This window comes from Nycticebus coucang, chromosome 2 (genome assembly GCF_027406575.1).
Source record: "Nycticebus coucang isolate mNycCou1 chromosome 2, mNycCou1.pri, whole genome shotgun sequence".
NCBI classification, from domain to species: domain Eukaryota; kingdom Metazoa; phylum Chordata; class Mammalia; order Primates; family Lorisidae; genus Nycticebus; species Nycticebus coucang.
In genome coordinates, this window is record NC_069781.1 from 74,292,251 (window position 1) to 74,312,437 (window position 20,187).

The 20,187-nt window shown below is 41.9% G+C and overlaps 1 protein-coding gene across 2 annotated transcripts in view; it reads right to left on the reverse strand.

Annotated features, from left to right (window-relative positions):
• Window positions 1-1,341: 1,341 nt before the first annotated feature.
• The window catches only part of SLC1A1 (solute carrier family 1 member 1), an 87,725-nt gene continuing 68,879 nt past the window's right edge, over window positions 1,342-20,187 (reverse strand). For both annotated transcript variants that reach the window (XM_053573734.1, XM_053573733.1), the window contains 8 exons: window positions 19,928-19,970; window positions 18,495-18,593; window positions 15,577-15,761; window positions 14,315-14,422; window positions 11,968-12,090; window positions 11,407-11,601; window positions 4,978-5,112; window positions 1,342-3,292 (listed from right to left, as the gene is read on the reverse strand). In XM_053573734.1, the coding sequence (XP_053429709.1) occupies window positions 3,046-3,292; window positions 4,978-5,112; window positions 11,407-11,601; window positions 11,968-12,090; window positions 14,315-14,422; window positions 15,577-15,761; window positions 18,495-18,593; window positions 19,928-19,970 (1,135 nt within the window). In that variant the 3' untranslated portion in view covers window positions 1,342-3,045. The remainder of the gene's footprint in view (window positions 3,293-4,977; window positions 5,113-11,406; window positions 11,602-11,967; window positions 12,091-14,314; window positions 14,423-15,576; window positions 15,762-18,494; window positions 18,594-19,927; window positions 19,971-20,187) is intronic.

The following is a 20,187-nucleotide window of genomic DNA, read 5'->3' on the forward strand; positions in this document are numbered from 1 at the left end:
GCATACTATGCATTTTCTCATTTAATATTTAAAGCAGTCTCTTATGAGGCAAGAATTATTATCTCTGTTTCATAGAATAAGAAAACAAGGCTTAGATTATTGGCAAGGGTAACAAATCTGGTAAGCAATCAGCTTTTTGCCCATTCAGTGTGATCCACAGTACCTTGTTGGGCAGATAGAGAATAAAGAATATTAATCCTGTTGCGTAGAATCTTCTAGCATCTTGCCAAGGTTGTGCAAGACCATTTCTTCTCTCCCACTCTGGAGGGGAGGGGGGAGAGTCTTAAATCTTTGCAAAGCCAGTGTTGCTGCTGTCCCACTACCCGATTATAAGTCAAACACATTTGCCATGGCTGTTCTAGGAATGGGGGTATGTGTTTTAATAAAGGCCTTGAACCCAGTGGGCTCATGAAGATGAGCCCTTCATTTTCACCAGAGCTGATTATATCATTCCTCTGTCTACAAGTATACTCTGGCCAAAATCAAAATCAGAGGCACCAATTATTCAAAACTAATCTTTTTCTAAGGAGCTGTGTTGTTGGGCTTTTCTCCCATGCTGTAAACAAAGGAAACTACCCTGTATGCCTTTGCCAGGTAGTGATAAGCATTTTTTTTTTTTTAAGATATGTTATCCTCTCTCAGTGGGGAATGGGGAACTGTCCATTATTCCTTTGTTGAGTCCACCATGCCCTGTGGAATGCCCTTATGACTGAAGTATTTCAGGCAGGACTGTGCCATCCCTGTACTGAGCACTCTAAATACAGCCATTTGTAGTTGGTAGCCATGTTCCAGAGGGTGGGATTGATTCTTCAATGAAACCAAGCCATCGTCATATTGAGACAAGACTGTCTCCTACTATAGCAATTTCTAACAAAATTCTACTTTTGTTACGGTAACAAAATATGGGCATAACTTCATAATGGCACTATATTTCTACCTTGTAATCACTACTGGTTAACATGAAGAATCAGATTTTTTTTCCTCAAGCCTCAATTTTGCAGTCATGGGTTATAAAGTTTTAAAAACAATAATCTGTGCACAATCTGATTTGATTGAGCATGTCTGTGCCTTCCCACACCCATCCAATTAAGTGGGATAAAAGAACAGGTAAGAGGAAGAAAAAGGCAGGGAGGAAAGAATGAGGGAAATGTTTATTGAGACTGATATGGAACATTGTTCTCTTTTATGAGTTAACAGCACACAGTGTTAAGAGGCTGGTGACAGACCAACTCCAAAGCAAGGACGATGGGCAGTTCTCTGCCAAGTCCAGTTTCACTAACTGGAGCAACCTGATACAGGGGTAAAATCATTCAGCACAAGAGAAATTACTGATTCGACTTCATTTATATTTATTTCCTATAAATAATAGCAATATTTGCATGTTAAAATTCACATTGAATCACTGCTCACTATTTATAATGTTTACATGACAATTCAGTATCATTCTGTTGAAGATTTCAGGTGCAGGTGGTCAATACTGAGCATTTATTTACTCTTCTGCTATCTTTGGCACAATTTCTGGTTTCTTAAATAGAAAAGCACAGGCTTAAGTTGGCTACACAATACTGCAGAAACATAATTATTTTAGATCTCAGTGTAAATACAGGAGTATGTTAAGCATTATTTACAAGATGAAAACTGAAGCACAGACTTTGATAAGCTATCTTCATAAATTAGCAGGAAAATGACAAGCAGAGGGTTTTAATGGGTAGGGCCAAGACTGCTAGTTAGAACGGTCCTTTCTGGAGGAGGAGACAAGTATGGTAGAATGGAAGAATTTCCCCTGAACCACTGATACCAACATCTGATGTCATGGGATTTACTTTGCAAGAATCCAGGGTAGAGACAGCTTTTTTCTGTAATATGTCTCGTTCAATCCACAGAATCTGTATTAAAATACAACTTAGTTGGTAGCTTGCCACTATTGTTTGGGCCCCAGTGGATACAAAAGTGCAAGGGTGGCAAAGTACCCGCCTCTTTAAGCGGATATAAATGAACTTGGAAGAACGAAGCCTTCTAATTGGATAAAAGAACATTCTAGTCTTTGTATATAATCTTATATACAGCTGACATGGATTCCCTCCAGGCAGCTTGAATCTGGAAATTGTGAATGAATGGCTATGCCACCTTGGAGTATCACCATAATACACCTCTGATTTAGGGCTGATACACAGAAGTGAAAGGATCAAACAATGTGATTTCTCATCCTAGTGCTCCTGAGAAACCCTGAAGCAGATTGGAATTGTAGTTATTATTCAAGTACATAAGAGCTCTTTATTTCACATTGACAGTTCAACTCTGATCTCTGTCTGGCAAATTATATGAAAATAATAAATACACACACACACACACACACACACACACATATATAGATAGGTCTATACTGAACACTGGGTGAACAGTTACCAGTGTCCCATACAGTACATTAAAAAAAGAACCCTTTTCCTTCCCCCCAAACCCTATACCCATCTTGAAATTGTTATTGCAGAACTGTGCTGGTCTGTTTTCTTTTAAGAAGTTTCTTAGAGATTGGCTGAAGATGAGTTCAAAATGAACAATTTGGCACATTATCTGGGGAGGGGTTTTTTAGAGGCATTATAATCTGTAAAAAAGTGAGAGGGCCAAGGAAATCCATGCCAATAGAAAGCCTGAGTAGAAATTTGTAACTAATGACAGAATATTTTTTTAAAAACCCAAAACACCGGTCCGTGCATGAGAAAGCAATTTTTCCCATATCCATTATGTAATTCCAACAGTTAACCATTTTACATACTTCCAAACTTTGTCTCATAGAATTTTCAAAACCCAGATAATACAATTTTCCTTCTAATCAGTTTCTTTTCATCTTACTCCACCCTGAAATCTCAAAACCAGGAGAGCAAAGGCTGTGAATCCAAGTATAGAAAATAACCTGGAGGTCTATTGAATCAAATGTACAACTGGTCATTAGTGCTTTTCTCTTCCTTAATTAATGTTTGAATTTGCTACGAGATGACCCTCATGGAGAAGTCCTTCATCCTTCCCAGTCACCTGAAGCCAGGGGCTCTAGAACTGTGAAGTCTGGGTGAACGAGATGGTGTCAGATTTGTCCACGGCAAAGCCTCCGTTGACATAGGACTTCTTGGTGTCTGGGTCTTCGTTATCGAGAACTGTTGACTCCAGGGCAAAGGGGTTCATAATGTTGACTTCAGATGAAACATCCATCTGTTCCAGTTCCTTCTTAGAGAGCTTTTCCACGATGCCTGTCCCAAAAGCATCACCGAGCACATTGACCATGGTCCTAAACCGGTCCCTGAGGAAGAGACAGAGGACCAGATTTCATTTTCCTTTGCCTTTGAGAGACAAAGGAAGTGACATGTTCACTTCAGATTTAAGTAAATACAGACAATGCTGTCCTCATGACCGACTGACCAGAGTTCCCCCCACAGGCCTCGGCCAGAAAAGGTCATTTTTAAAGCACAGGATGAGCACTTGTCACTCTTGGTCTGTGCTTCCAGTGAGTACCAACAATTCTCCTAAATCTCTCTCAAGTCCCTCCTTTCCTTCCAAAGAAGTGTGAATAGAGTCTTCTAGATTTGGGGGAGACTAAAAGAGGTTCAGAATTCAGTAAGTCTTTTAGTCCTAACCTCTGTCTTGGGGGTCTTCCAGATTCATTGCAAATGACATTGTGGTTTCTTTTTCAGTGAAGGTGAGAGAACTTGGGATGTTTTGTTGCTGGTGTATGTGCTGTGTGAGTGTGTGAGAAAGAGAGTGGTGTGTATTCGTTCATATCCCTGATGTATTTATTCCTTTATCAAACTAGATAACACTATTTATTAACAAGCAGCAGGGATGCCACAACAAAGGTCAGAAAACACAGGTCAGCCCAGGAAAGGATTTGCCCCCTGAGACACCCTCAGCTCATCTCGAATCCTAAACAGCCTAGAGAAGAGTGGGGTGGCAGGCAGATCTGCAGAGAAGGCACACTGCAGGGGGTGGGGGGGATATTTATTAATATTTTGATGCTGGCTTTGTGATATGAACTGTGTGTATGGGTAATCTTGTGAAAACTATGCCTGTAGGACAGAAAAGGCCAGCAGAGCTTACACACACAGTCTGGATGCTCTTCTGTTATCCAGAACAAGGCCCAGCATTGAAATTGCCTCATGTCTTTCTATCCCATGACCTCAGACTGGACCTTTGACTCATCTGGGTATCATGGCAGCGAAGGGCACCGGTTCCAGGAAGAACCGGGGAAAAGGGAGAATTGCAAATCTACCAACACCACTAGAATGAAAAACCAGATCTTGCCTCAACGGTAGGGTATCTTTGCAAGAAGGGTGCCACCTGGAGGGTCCTAGCTGTGGAGGCAGCACCGCCACATGCACAGCTTCTAAGCCAGGTACAGGGGCTTTTTGCCTCTGGAACATGAATCTGTATCTCTGCTTCCCTTTTCTCCATCTCAGCTGCCACCTGCAAACTCCAGTATGTAGCCATGGGCTCCCCAGTAAGCCTGAGTTGGCTAGTAAGGCACAACGTGGGGACCCGAACCCAGGCCATTCTACCCCAAAGCCTCTGCCTAGGCCACTGCCCCCGATGGCTCTGAAGATGCTTAGGAAAATGGACTGGTTTTGAAACAAGTGGTTCTGAGCCTATGATGTTGGACCGAGGCTGGGATAGAACAGGATGGCCTAGGACCTTGCCCAGCTTCTTTCTTCACCCGATTATTCTATTTCCATCCCACACCCAGCTCCAAACCTTGAGCATTACTAGATATAATGAGCTAATGAAGCTTACTGGCTTTTTAAAATCACTGTCCCAAGTTATGAGGAGTTAATTTTTAAAAACATTATCAGATGGCCTGATCAGAGGGAAATTAAAGCAGCAACAGGTGGCTCATTAGGCAATCTGAGCAGAGAATGATGACACACTGCAGAGTCCGCACAGCTGGCAGCCTGCTTGCCCACCGGCTGAGGCAGTAAATTTATTGCAACTCACAGGAGCCAGTCAACAGCGATGATTAGGGTGACATCCTCAGCAGGCAGGCCCACAGCACTCAGCACGATCACCATGGTCACCAGCCCAGCCTGGGGCACACCGGCAGCCCCAATGCTCGCAGCTGTGGCTGTGATACTATAGCCAAATACACGAACAAGAAAGAAGTTAGACATCCATCTCTCCCTTTACGGCCTCCAGCCTGAAATCATCTATCCCTATTGTTCCTGCTGTGTCCCCAAATTGAGTAGGTAGAATCTATTATCTGCCGAGTACCAGGTCTGCCTCCCTGTAGGATGAAAGGTGTTGGGGCGCTGGGAAGAGTATGATGCTGTCTCCTTGCAGGAGGCAGATATGGCACATTGCTCTAATGTAAGGAAGAACTACATGAGTGGTACCAAAAATGAGCAAGAGAAATACTCAAGGGGGAGGCAAAAGTTTACCAACTGGGGAGTTTACAGAAGGCTTTATTAACCCATCCATGCATGCATCCATCCTGAATATGTGCCAAGTACCTCTCCACCTGCCTGCCTTCTCCCTTCTTTCATCTACCCACTCACCCAGTCATTCACTAGGCACCAATGCATATATGTGCCAGCAACTTAAGTTGCCTTGAAGGATGGGTAGAGGGATAGTACTAAGTGGGAGTGGATAGGCAAGGGCATTTCAGGTGAAGGCAAAGGAATGAGGCAATGAGTAAGCAGGATTTATGCACTCCCTTGACATCACAAGATTCTACCTCTTTGGGAGCTGCCCTTTAGGACACTGAATTGAGAAACAGCTATGACTCCTGTCCAAGGTACAAGCCTTTACTCCTGACTGCTGCTTTTTGCCAGTGGGTGCGCTTTGCACAAAAGGATTCTTCTCTTGGAATCCAGGAGGAAGCAGCCAGATAAACTTTATTACCATGTATTTAAAAAGATCTTTCTTGGGTAGATATGATGTGACACTAGAGATTTTTCTCTTCAGAATGTACAGGTTTTCATCAGTAAAATATCCCTTAGTTTAATTGGATCATTCTGGAGGAAGCAAGGGTTCAGCATGCCCTAAAAAGTCTCTCAATTTGGATGAGCTTGAGGGGACACCCATGATACTTACTGGAGGTATGTCTTTACCCTTCATGCCATTGGGTTAAAAGGTGAAAATCTAGAAACTGTCAATTTAAACTGAAAGAATCCCTGATTCTATCCACAAGTTCATATTCCTTTGGACTCAAAAGTCTGAGTTCTTAGGAAGCTGAATCTACGGCCTATTCATCTGCCTACTGATGTGTTGCCAAGGGCATTTGAGGGTACAGTCAAACGTGGCCAGAGCTTTCATTGAGTGGCTGTGGCCACTAATTTATAGTAAATTAGAGATTGCTGGGGCTGTACCAATTTCTTTAAAGGTTTCAGGCCCCTGCATAACCCTTTAGATCTGTTCTGACATAAGTTACTCTTTGGAAAATCCCCAAGTTTATTTTAATGCTGGTTGAAAAAAAACAAAAAACTTAGACTGAATGCATCAATGAGTTTTCTTTGTCAGAAGTGATTTATGCCCATGCCCATTGATTCCCCTTGGAAGCCCTGACATGTCACAGTTAACCATGTCCCTATAGCCTGAGACTGGCCTTGAAACTCAAAATCCATTTAGTCAAAGAAAAAGCTGCCTTTGAGCCTTGACCTTGCTAGTCTTTGCCAGTTTGGCTTTGGTCTGATGCTTGGAACTATAAATCTTTAGACTGGGGAAAACAATATGAAAACCTATTCTTGCTGCTTGAACATATCCTACTTTGACTTGAGGGTTTTCACAAAAGACAACATAATAATTATTGGGACAAAGTTCTTTGCTTGTACTGAGTCCTAGTTTTAGGCCAGGCTATTGAATTACGTTCTCAGTGGGTTGAAGGCTGTGTTGTGAACTGGAGTGAACATAGGTTTTTAGAGTCAGACTCATCTGAGTTACACTTGGGCTTTGCCGTTTTACTGTCAGCATTTCCTTAAGCAGGTTACTTTTCTGAAGCTCAATTTCTTGCCTGTGAGATGATGACAGTATGTCTACTTTGTAGGCTGCTGTGAAGATTTAATGAGGTAACATATGCAAGGCATCTGGTATAGCACCTGTATAGTATATTCTTAAAAATATGCCATTCTAATGCTCCGGGACATTGGCCTGGGTAAAGATTTTTTGTGTAAGACCTTAAAAGCACAGGGAATCTTGCCAGGCACAGTGGTTTACGTCTATAATCCTAGCACTCTGGGAGACCGAGGTGGGAGGACTGCTTGAGCTCAAGAGTTCAAGACCTTCCTGATCCCATCTCTACTAAAAGAAATTAAAAAATAGAAAAACTATCTGGGTGTCATGCTAGGTGCCTATAGTCCCAGCTACTTCGGAGGCTGAGGCAAGAGGATTGCCTGAGGTTGCTGCAAGCTATGATAATGCCATAACAGTCTACTCTGGGTAACAGAGTGAGCCTTTGTCTCAAAAAAAAAAAAAAAAAAGATAATAAAAGGAATCAAAGCAAAAATAGACAACTGGGATCACATCAAGCTAAAAAGCTCTACACAGCAAAGGAAACAATCAACCAAGTGAAGGGACAGCCCACAGAATGGAAGAAAATATCTGTAAACTACCCATCGGACAAGGAATTAATAACCACAATATATAAGGAGCTCAAACAACTCAATACCAAAATATAAATAATCTGATTAAAAATGGAAACATGGGCAAAAGATCTGAATAGACATTCTCAAAAGAAGACACAAATGGTCAAGAGGTGTATTAAAAAATGTCCAACATCACTAATCATCAGAAATATGCAAATCAAAACCACAATGCAATGGCATCTCACCCAAGTTAAAATTGTTTGTATTAAAAAGAAAGGCAATAAAAGATGCTAGTAAGGATGTGGAGACAGGGGAACACGCACGCTTTTAAAAAGCATTAAGTCATGCTTTTTAAAAAGTGAAAATGCAATTACCATATGACCCAGCGATCCCACTGCCGGGTATAGATCCAAAAGAAAAGAAACTACTAATCAAAGAGATACCTGCACTTGCGTGTTCACTGAAGCACTGTTCACAATAGCCAAGATACAGAATCAACCTAAATGCCCATCAACAGATGAATGGACAAAGAGAATGTGCTACACATACACACTGGAATACCATTCAGCCATAAAAAGAATGGAATCCTATCATCTGCACAATGTGGAAGGAGCTGGAGGCCCTTGGGGTAAGTGAAATAAACCAGGCACAGAAGGACAAATATAACATGTTCTCACTCATACGTGGGAGCTAAAAAAGTGGATCTCATGAAAATAGAGAGTAGATTGGTTGCTACCAGAGGCCAGGAAGAAAAGGTGGCGGGATGATGGGAATAAAGAGAATATGCATATATTTATCACCACTGACCTGTACACTTAAAGATGCTAAAGATGGAAAATTATATATGCATATTATTACCTTGATCAAAAAGCCAAAAGCCCCATGTCATTTTTCTCTACTTCCTCAACACCTGCAGCTGCTGCTACTTTTTCTATGGCTTCTATTGCTCCAGCTGTGGGCATGGCTACTCCCGCTAATTCTGTAGCAACTACCAAAATGACAACTCCCACTATTACTACTGCTACTTTTCTCCTCTAAGCTCTTTCTAGGCCCCAAATCCTATAATTATGTTTATTTATAGGATAATTTATCCAATTTTAAATCAGTTGTAACCTCTGATAAGTGAATATCATGATAAAATCACAAAAGGTTCTATTTTGGGTAGATGGTACCCCACATTTCTTTGATGTCCACTATGGGTCTAAAAATCTTCTTTGACCATCAGTCACATGAGCTATACCTACAACTTGTAAAGTTAAAACAACTTTTGTTATTTTCCAGGTAGAGCCAGAGAGGATTTTTGACTGTAAGTCACTGATTGCTTTCAGCCTCACTGTTGTTTTTGCTTCTGGGCCAGTTAGTTATAAGCAAGTCTAATTTAAGAATACACCAGAGAGTAGGGAGAGAGGTTTTAAGGTGAATCGACTATTTAGCCTCTAGGCCCAAAGTTGATTCTTCTAGTAGTCAGGTAAAATTAAAAAATGGCTAGAAAGACTGGGAAAACTTACAACAAAGGAAGAGGAAAGAAATTCATCATAAAGTAGCAAATACATGAAGGAACCGCCACTCTTTGGAAATCAGTTCCATGCAGACTGGGTTCCGGAGGCCACAGTAAACAAAGGTGCGCAGAAATCCTTAGAAGTGTAAAAGTAACACCCACATAGGAGGCTGTGTGGCAGAAACCATCTCAGGCATGATTCAAGTTCTTCATTTTAACATACTCTCTGCTGTTGATAGGACTTTACTCGAGCTCCTTGGCTCGGGCTTCTTTAGCCACTAATACTTTTTATAGATGATAGAGTATCTGGATAGTGTCCCAGCTATTGTGCCAATTGGTATATTTTACACTTGTCTTCAGTTTTAAACAAACAACAATAAATACTTCATGATTAGGGTTGGGAGGATTTAAAAAATGTACTGTATTAGAACATCTTTTGTTAACAAACTTACTTTAGGCTTAGAATTTATGTCTAAGACACATCAGTGAATTAACTCCAAAAGGTTCAGATTCAACCTGCAGTAGGCCTAGGGACCCAGGTTTGTCTTAAACTTCTACGCTATACTAAACTAAAGTCTCCAGGTAAACTCTGATCCCAGCTTATCACTCCAATGCAGAACTTGTCCAGTAGAACTTTCTGCAATGATGGAAATGTTCTGTATCTGTGTCATCCACTTCAGTTAGCTATTTGCTGCATGTGGCTAGTGGCTACTATATCAAGAAACAACTAGGGAAACACTTCTGGCAAAATTCACTAATGATACTTCTACCATGTACTTGAGCAATTTCTGTCCTCACTGGACCAGAATTCTCTGCCGTATCTGACTCTGTGGACAACTTAATCCTTGAAAAATCTCTCTTCTCTGGATTTCCATGACACCATGGTTTCCTGACTCCCCTCCCACCTCTCTGTCCTCAAGACCCTCCCTCTAGGGTTCCCTTTTCTCCACTTGCCTCTAACATTAGGATTTTCCAAGGCTTAGTCCTAGTCTCCTTTTCTTCTCCACATACTCTCCCTGTGTCCTGCATGCATTCCCAACACTCACTGAGTGCTCACCATGTAGGCATTGTCCTAAGCATTTTATGTGTGGCACCTTACTTAATCACCACTACTTGAATAAATTGTAGGTACTATTATTAGCCTCACTTTAATGGTGAAATAACAGAAGCTTAGAGTATTCAATTTTTTTTACTTGCCCAAGTTCACGGCTAATCACTGTATAGCTGAAATTCAAACAGACACACACATTTGAAGACTACCATTAAACTGACCTCCCTGACTTCTGTATGTGCAGTCCAGATCTACATTTCTAACTGCATATCTCCACCTGGAGGTCTTAAAGGCAAGTTCAGTATATCAAAAAGTATAACTCTTTGCCTTTTCCACCTATACTTGCTTCTCTGTGCCAGTCCCTGTTCTGGTGAGACCCATCCATCAATCCAGAATCATCTATCAATCCTAAGAGTAATCCTGGTTTTTCCCTGTCCCTTAGCCTGACTCCAACCGAGGCCCCTTCTACCCATTAGCTCTTCTCAATCTCCAGTGTCAGTCCCTTGGCGTGGGCCTTTTGAAATACCTTATTTGGACTTCTATAAGCCTCCTAACCAGTCTTCTAGCTTATGGTTTCAGCCCCCATCCAATCCATCCACTATATTGCCAGTTACCCTCTCTAAAATGCACATTTGTCCATAATATGACAAAAACCCTTCCATGAACTTCCCATACAAAGTCTTTTATGATATGACCTTCACCTCTTCATTCCTTTATGTTCTCCACATCGTTTCTTTTGTGCCAGGCATAATAAATAATCCACACTCTGTAGCTAGGCTATGGATACCTCACAAGCTACTTCCATTATCCAAAATACTCATAAGTTTCCTTCTTTGCCTGCTAAATTCTTATTCCTCTTCTAAGATTCGGCTAAATTTTCCCCTCCTCTGGGAAGCTTTCCCTCACCTTCGCAGGTAGAGCTAGCCCTGCCTCCTCCTTTTGACTCTCACACAAGGCTCTGTTATAGCCCTCACCAATCCCTCAGCATTCACTTGGATATCTGTATCCCTTTCTATCAGGAGCCTTTTAAAAGCAGGGACTGGTCATTATTCAACCTTGAATCTTTGTGCCTACTCTGTGCCTAGCACCTGGGTATACTGACTGAACACAGAGTGATGCCTTTGGTTACCTGGACCCTGAAACAGAAATCTTGCATATCATGAGTCCACTACATTATAATGTAGTTGCAAACCAAGAAAAATGATTGATTATTGGGCGATTCTTAGTGTCCCTTTACAGACCATTTTATTTGGCAATCCCAGGGACAGTGATGAAAAATGAGTCTGACACCACCTCACCTGATGGTGATGATCTGCCCAATGCCCAAGTCCAAGTCGTTCAGCTGCGCAATAAACACAGCCGCCACAGCTTCGTAGAGTGCAGTCCCATCCATGTTGATCGTAGCACCGACAGGCAGCACAAATCTTGTGATCCTCTTGTCCACATGGTTGTTTTCTTCAGCACAACGAAAAGTGATAGGCAGTGTTGCCGAACTGTGCAATAAAAAGAGTAAAGAACTTACGGTCTAGGAATGCTGGTCCTCAGTTCCTACCTGAAGAGACACCTCTTTTCCAGAAAGTAAAGGCCCAAAGCATGCTGGCCCTTTTGGCAGGTCCAGGAATCAGAAGGTGCTGTGCCTACCACTGTTCCCAGTTATCCGATGACCTCTTTCTGGGTGAAGGCCATGCCAAGAAGGCAAAGAATATGAATTCAACAGGGTGAAGAAACATGCTCAAGGGGGGCACAGAGAATATGCAGGTCATTTCTCAAAGGTGACCACAAAAACCATTTGGTCAAGTGAGGAGAGAGTTGATAAAGTGTGGCCTGAGGCTTCTTCCAAGAACCCCTCTTCTGCTTACCTGGAAGAGATCATTAGAGCCGTCAAGAGAGCCTGGGCCATTCCCAGGGCAAACCGGAAGGGGTTCTTCCTTACAACTATGAAATATATCAGTGGGAGAATTACAACGGAGTGGATTACCAGCCTGTAACACAGAGAGAAACAGTTTCAAAGATAATGCCACCTCTTCATGTTTAATCCTTTTATCCAACAGCTTTTAAATTCATCCTGTTGTTCAACTTTCATAATGACCCAATGAAAAGGAGCCAGGGAATATATGTCCCCATTCCATGTACAAGGATGCAGAGGGTCACTCTGTAAATGAAACATCTTGTCAGAGTTAATGGCAAAGCCAGGAGCTGAATCCAGACTTCAGAGCTCACAGAACAGGTCTGCATCAGGCTACCATGCCCTGTGCATGCTGTTCCTGCTACACGCACTGCTGAATTCTCACTCCTCCTCCATGGCTTAGCTATCCCCTGCTCCAGGAAGCTGCTCTCACTGTCCCGGGTAGAGCTGGTCCTTCCTTCCTTAGCACCCTCTGGGTCCCTCATACATTGTATCTCATTACAGCCCTCACCACAGCCCCATTCCCTCCGTCTCCTGCACCATGCCACTGCCTGGACAGCGTCCACTGTCTAAGAGGGAAGCCAGAATTGCAAGAAGGACATAGTCCCTGCATACTTTAAGACTGACCCTCTTTTCTCTATTATTCCTGCCTTCCAAAACTGTTTCTTGTTTCACATGGAAATATATAGATTACCTAAATTTATATATTTAAGGGGGGTTTAAGAAATGAGACTCATTTGGGAGATGGCATGATGACAACCTAGAGTTTACATATCAGTCATGTGAGTTTGAAATAATAGGAAATGGTCATTGACAATATAGATCCTGAAGGTTTGAAGAGGGTCTCCTTGAAAGATAGCTTATGGGCAAGAACTATGAGGAGTTTTGTTTATTTTTAATAATTGAGACAGAGTCTTGCTCTGTTGCCCAGGCTAGAGTGCTATGGTGTCAGCCTAGCTCACAGCAACCTCAAACTCCTGGGCTTAAGTGATCCTCCTGCCTCAGCCTCCTAAGTAGTGGGGACTATAGGAACATGGCTAATTTTTTTCTATTTTTAGTAGAGACAGGGGTCTTGCTCTTGCTCAGGCTGGTCTTGAACCCCTGAGCTCAAGCTATCCTCCCACCTTGGCCTCACAGAGTGCTAGAATTACAGGCATGAGCTAGCATACCTGGGCTGGAACTGACTTCTAGTTTTCTTTTGAAACCCATACAAAGTCACTGTCAATTTTACCCATGGACAATTTAATCCCATGGATGGGACTGCCCTTACTGTCAATTTTACCCACCTAGAAAGGATGAGAGAACAGAAACCAGTAGGACTCCATTATGAAATGGCTAGGTACGCCTTGGCCACATGACTAGCCCCAGAGCATGACAGCCTCTAGAGAGGCAGAGGCCCCACCTCCCCGGATTTGTCTCTAGCTCTTGCACCATAGGAACCCAGGCCGCTCCTGCGCTTGTTAGCAGGGCTGTGCTTTTGCCAAACACAGATTAAGAACCAAATGCTGTGTGATGGAAATGTCCTCCATCCCGCACCCAATGCAATCAAGTTCCAATAGGTGAGTTGACCAGGGGTATTGACCTGTGGGTCAAATCAATGATATGTACTCATCCCTTGGTCCATATTTCTTAGTATATGTGACACAGCCTTCTGCTGGCTAGGTGTCCAAGGGCACATTCATAACCTGTTCCATCACATGTCTTTCAAGGAATCAATACCTGGGCTGTAATAAATATGCAAATGACCAATCCCCTGATGCCTAAAAGTCTTATGGCCTCAGGATTTTCCTGGCACCCTCGCTGGCATCCTGATGGTGCAGGGTACTCAGTGGTCAGCAGCCCAGCACTGGCAAGGGAGCTAGCCAGCCATCCCACTCTTAGTTGCTGGAGCTTGATTTCATTTAGGCTGCTTCTAATTCCTTTCAGGCGCAGAATACATCAAGGCTATTCTTATTTGCATGGCTAGTTTAATTCTTGAGGAAGTAAAGGCCAGGAGAGAGCCAAGAAAGGCTACGAGTGGGTTTCTCTTTTGTTTTAAAAAATGATTTTAACACAACCAATAAAGGCAGTGACAAAGCCTGGTCCAGGATGTTCTGCCAAGAGCTGGCAATTAGCATGGCGTGATCCACCTACAGCACAGCTGTTAAAGGGCAGTCCTCCTCCCTCGCTCACTTATCTCTGAACCCTATCTTCCCCTGATGAGGGAGAGAAGCTGATTTTGGCCCACTGAAATCTAGCCTCTCAGCAGACATCCCATTGCATCAGAGATGTTTCTGTTCTTCCTCTCGAGTCTGACATACCCACTCAGGACTGTGGCCATGTAAAGGCCCAGCTTGCGGAAAATTTCCCAGTCTTCAACTTCTATGATCTTCCCAGCAATCAGGAACAAAATACCAAGAGGCATGTAACTAGAAAGTAAGCACAACAAGGTCACGTGTTTTCTTAGGATGAGGTTGTTGGGGAAGAAACAAGCCCAGGCATGTAATCTTGGTTTGGCATGTTCACTCAGCTGGTGGGGGCACAGGGGACATAATGCAGCTAAGGACTTTCTCAAGTTTTGGGTGGGCTATGTTGGCTCTAGATTTTAGTACCTGCAATTCTACCTACCTAAACTACCATAAGGGTGCTTTGCAAACTTCACAAGGACATGTGGTTAGACTGGTGCGTTCCCCAGTGCACATGTATCCTGATGACTGTCATATCTGCTTATCCCCCTTGAGCTTGACCCTCACTGCCAAATGTGGATGTGAGCCATGGTCATCCTGCTTCCCAGGTATCAGCATTAGAAGCAACAGTATTAGTAGAGGAAGTGGTCATGAAAGCTCTATTTGTGGAACTCTCATTACATCTTCTGTTGAGGAAAATATCTTACATGCATCATTTCATGTAATGTACTTCTCCTGACCCTGGGGGTAGGTTTTATTATCCTTTTTTACAGGCCATGAAGCTGAGGTTTCTGCAGGATTAAATGACTTGCGTGGCTATTTTGACTGAGCCCTTTACATCCCTGTCGATGTCAACACCTAGGATTAAATAATGTTGAGCTAATTCAATATGAGATAAGTGAGGCAGATGCTTCCTAGGATAGGAAGACTTTTTAGTATCACCAGGGACAGGGTAGATACCCTGGTGGTGTCGTCGGTGCACTTACAGATGGCAGCTTCCATTCAGATGTGTTAGTGCCTACGCCGTAACAGTTGGTAAATATTTGGAATCTCATTCTGCATGGAGCCTAATGAGGAAAGCACTTTTGTTCTCATGTGCAAGGAACTCCTTCAAATCATTCCTTTAAGAATTACTTCTTATGTGAATGCTAGTTGGGAACAAGATGATCTCTCAGGGCTTTGAGGGAAAACTGGTTTAAAAAATCAATGGCTTTTGATAATGAACTAACTCCTGAATAGGATGTGGAAATATTTAATACTCTAGTGGCTTATTATTATATTAAATGTATACATTCTCTAGGATGAGGTCAGTGGAGAAACATAAGCCTCTACTTTCTAATTTTGAGAAGACAGAATTGTCCGGGGAAGCAAAGTGACATTAAACAGTGTCCGCTCACCACATAATGATCTGAACGATTTTCATGGTTGCATCACTCAGAGCATTGAAGAAATCCACCAGAATCTGTCCCTTTTCTCCCATTTTCCCAATGACAAGTCCAAACACAAGGCAAAAGACAATCAAGCCCAGGACATTAATGCCGTCTAAGTACATGCCTACAACTTTGTAGTCCTTTGTTTTGTTCTGTGGATTGAAACCAAGAAAATACATTGATGCATGATTACTATCTTGTTAGAATAGACAGACCTTGAAATGAAAGATATGATAGTCGAACATAATAAACTAGTGACCTACCAGAATCAATAATACTTTAGGAAAAATAATAATAATAATAGTAATAATAAAACTTATACACATAACAAATTTTACTCCACCCTGAAATTTAAAGTTTTTTATCCTTTTCTCAATAAATCCATATTTGAATATTTCTTATGAAGATTTCTTATTCAGGAATGTTTTACATTTTTATTACAAATTTTAGAACCAAGGCACCTTTCAGAGTTATTTTAACTACTAGCTACATCTGGAGTCTGCTTTTAAAAAGATAGGAATTAATAATGCAGGAAGTACAAAATATTTACCAGTGTGAACATTTTTAGGACATTTTACTATACTGTTTCTGGTCTTAGATGCCCAGTAAGATTTTAGAGAAATAAAAATTAATCAGTAGATACTTACTACTAAGCCCTGTATTCACTTTATCCTGGGTAAAAGTAGCATGAGACTTACCAAGTGATAACGTAATCTGAGTGGTGCAAACCAAATTTATGAAGAATTATGTCAAGGAGCTAGTGGGCTACCAGTCATTTCTTACTTATGATCAAGCAAACATTTAGGGAGCAGCTACAGTCAGAGTATTCTAATTGCACTCGCAACAGCATGAGGTCTTAAAATTCAGCTGGAGAGACAAGACTAACTGTGAGAAACATGAGCCAATAATAGCAAGATGGTATGTAATTAACCGCACAGCCAAGCTGTGAGTTACAAGCGTCATATGGAGGCTGGACCTGAATGAGGGTTTCAGGGTTAGGGAAAGCGAGGCCTGAGGAGTTGGCCACCAGTAGACAAAGCCTGTTCGGGAGAAATGGTAAGCCAAGGCAGAAGTTATCATGTGTTGGGCCTTTGTGCTCATGCTTGAATAATTCTTATTCATTCTTCATGGCCCCCAAACTAACCCCTGTTGAATGCCCTGAAGCACTCCGTTCTTCCTGATGGTAATACTCATCCTTCTTCATGTGAGGACAGATGCCACACCTGTCTTTTCTCTCTTACAATCCCAGTGAAGGGTGCTCAGCAGGGCCTGGCATGTGAAGGGTGCTCAGAAAATATTTGTGGAACCACAAGAAAATGCAGGAATGGGGATTAATGGAGGAGGCAATCTGAATAGAGGATTGCCCACTACGATGTAAGTGGGGAAAACTAAAGAGAATCCAGGTCATAGAGAGCCTCTGACCCCAGCTGGAGGTGATAATGCTTTCTGCACAGTAAGCAGGAGCCATCTTTGATCCACTTAATTTGAATTCTTAAGGCTACTGATACTTCTTTTTCCTTAAATCTTTCCTTCCTGTGTGAAGCAGAGAACATTTGGGAGAAATTTATGACAGGTGTACAAAGGTACCTCTTCAGGACCACACATTCTAATCCCCAATTATGAAATCGTCACAGCTCTCAAAGCCTGATGACTTAATCTATGCATTTACGGCCATCTATGTTGGTGATAGGATACGTGGCAAAACCTATCCTGAACTGAGATAGACTCCTAATAGTCTATTTCTTTCACTTGGCAGAATATTCACGAGTTTTTTGCAGAAGTACTGATATGCTTGATTGTGGAGTGTGGCTTCCAATCTCACTTATGGAGATTACATAATATGTTGTACATACACCACACAGTCCTTCCGAAGTCTGAGAAATTCTGAACTCTGAATTACATCTGGGCAGAGACATTCAGACAAGGAGCTGTGGGTCTGCATTCTATGTTTATGTAGCCTTGCCAATCTGCAGCTTTCCCCTGGAGTGCCCAACTCCGCTGTAAGCCATGGCAGAAATACAGAAGCAGCAAGGCTCATTCTTTTCTCTCTGTGGTACAGCTGATTCTCTTTATTCCCAACAGTTGTGGTCTATACAGTCGTCCTGAACACTATGAGCAAATACTGAATTATTGCTCCTAGAGGAAATACAGGGAAAGCTAGGTACCTGGGAATGCTGATCACATCATTTTCATTGAATCATCAATATGTAACATTGTTTTGTTTGTTTCCATTTAAAGACACCTTATTTAGTCGCAACATTTAATAAAAGTTATCACGGTTAAAAAAAAAAGATACCTTATTTAATCTATATTGTTGATGCATTAAGTTCACAGACCACTAGCCAACAGTATCATAACTCATGCCTGTATGAAGCTTATCTAATGCCATCTTTCCTCCATAAGGCACAGCATGGTCTTTTACATGCTTGGAACACGAGAGAGCACTTTAGAACTATTCTTTGGTCCATTTTAAACAGTGAAATCAAGAAAAAACCCCACAAAAATGCAAAAACTTGTGGTGTTACACACTGCAAAATGAACAGTCATCTACAATACAAGAACCAAAACAAGAAGGCAGAGCAGAGCCTTTTTCAGCCTCAGCTGGGAACAGGTACTTCATGTGACTCCAATATTCTGCCACTCTGGAGTGCTGCAGATGACTCCATTAGCCCTGCAAGTATTGACTTTCAGGGTTAAAAATAAAGTTTAGCAGGTAGATGGATTCACAAGTGCAGATTCTGTGAGATTCCTGACTTGCACCATTTGAGCCCCTTTGGGGGAAAAAGCATAAAGAAACAGCAGGGTAAGTTATGACTGTATGTTTGTCTCCTGCTCACTTCTGGCTCAGGTGCTGCCTGCCGGGGAAGGGGCCAGAAGGACAGTACCTTAGGAAGAGCAGTTGTCATCATGGCTGTGAAGGACTCCTCCGTCACGTTCATCTCTGGATCACTGGGAGGAGTCACTTCTTCACGTTTGGTTTTGTACTGCGTGGTGGAGAAAGAGATGAGTGAACAAACAAACAAATAAAAGAGAGTTCTTTAAGCTTCTGTGAACACATTATTTTCACTGATCAAGAACCACTGAAGGGTTCTACCCCCCCTTGGTTGTTGATGGTTCCTCCCATGAGGTTTTATAACTAAAAGGGGAGCTGAGAGATCCAAACTCTTGACTTCCATACCACCATTCAGTAATATCAAAATGTTCTCTCACTTTCACAATAAGGGACAAATTAATGGAGCAATGATGCAAAGGGAAGTGTAAGTTTTATTGACAGGTGCTTTCCTAAGCTCTATAAGGATTCCTGTCCATTTATGTTTCTAGTGGGAGAAAATACTTCATCACTTTGATAAAATCATCATGATTTTATAAACACATAAACATCGAGAAAGGTTTGACTATACGATTGCTCCAAAAACAATAGTCCCTTTAGGAGCTATATGATGAGCGAGATTTCTGCTGAATTCTCTTTCTTCAGCCCTGTTTGGTTTTGTGGAACTTCAATATGGAGGTTTAAGAAAGAGCTAGTATGCTATTACACCAGGCATAAATGTCCCCCTGACAAGGCTCTACCAACACCAACAAATGACCACTGTGGCTGAACCACAGACATGGTTCTGTGCCTCACGGAGGCCAGCAGGGAGCAATATAATCACTGAATTTGTTAGCATGCACAGAAGTGTCTATTCATATAATTCATGTAAATGAATACAGCAGTTTGTGATATACTCAGCTGTCTTAAAGCAAACAGATAAGTAAGAGAAAAAGGCTCAAAGTCAATGGAGTGAAGAGACTGTTAAATTTCCCTGGAGAAAATAATCTTGGCTTTGTTACACAGCTCCGTAGAGTGCCAGACGTAATGATTAAGTAAAAGATGGAATCCAGAATGTGAACCCCATCATGTGGGTTAGATCTTGGGCTCCAACATGAGAGGGAAAAGGAAAAGAGGAGGTAGAGAGATAATTTTTATTTTCCATAGAGAGATTAAGTTTTGGCACAAATATAACACAGTTCTCCAAAAATAGGTACTAGAGGTCACATTTTAAAACATTTATTGTTCGAAAGATTCCTGACTTGCACCATTTGAGCCCCTTTGGGGGAAAAAGCATAAAGAAACAGAGCAGGGTACATTATGAATGCACTTCACCAAGGGCTGTGACAGCCAGGTGCAGAACAGAGGAGTCACCTGAAACCCTGCCCTTCCCAGGAACATGCTTCCTGCTGCTGGTTTTGATGGGTTATAGTAAAACAAACAAAAAAAAATTCTTAACTGGTAATGGGAAGAGGGTAGCAACTTACAGGCAAAAGTCATTAAAATTACCTGCTGAAAACAAGCTTGGACAAGGTTCTCAGGGAACATATTCCTGTTGGACACATGAAAAGCAGAATTATGTTAGTACAAAAAAAAGTAGTTTTTTATCATAATAACTTTAGTGGAAATGAGTATAACATAGGCTGAGTGAGTACTCTGGTTCCTTTTTTGGCCTTTCCTTTGCATAATACTTCCTTTTCTTAAGACTTCTTTTTTCCTGTTGAGCTTCAAGTCCAGAAAGCTCTCCGAATGAACTGTCACTTAAATGA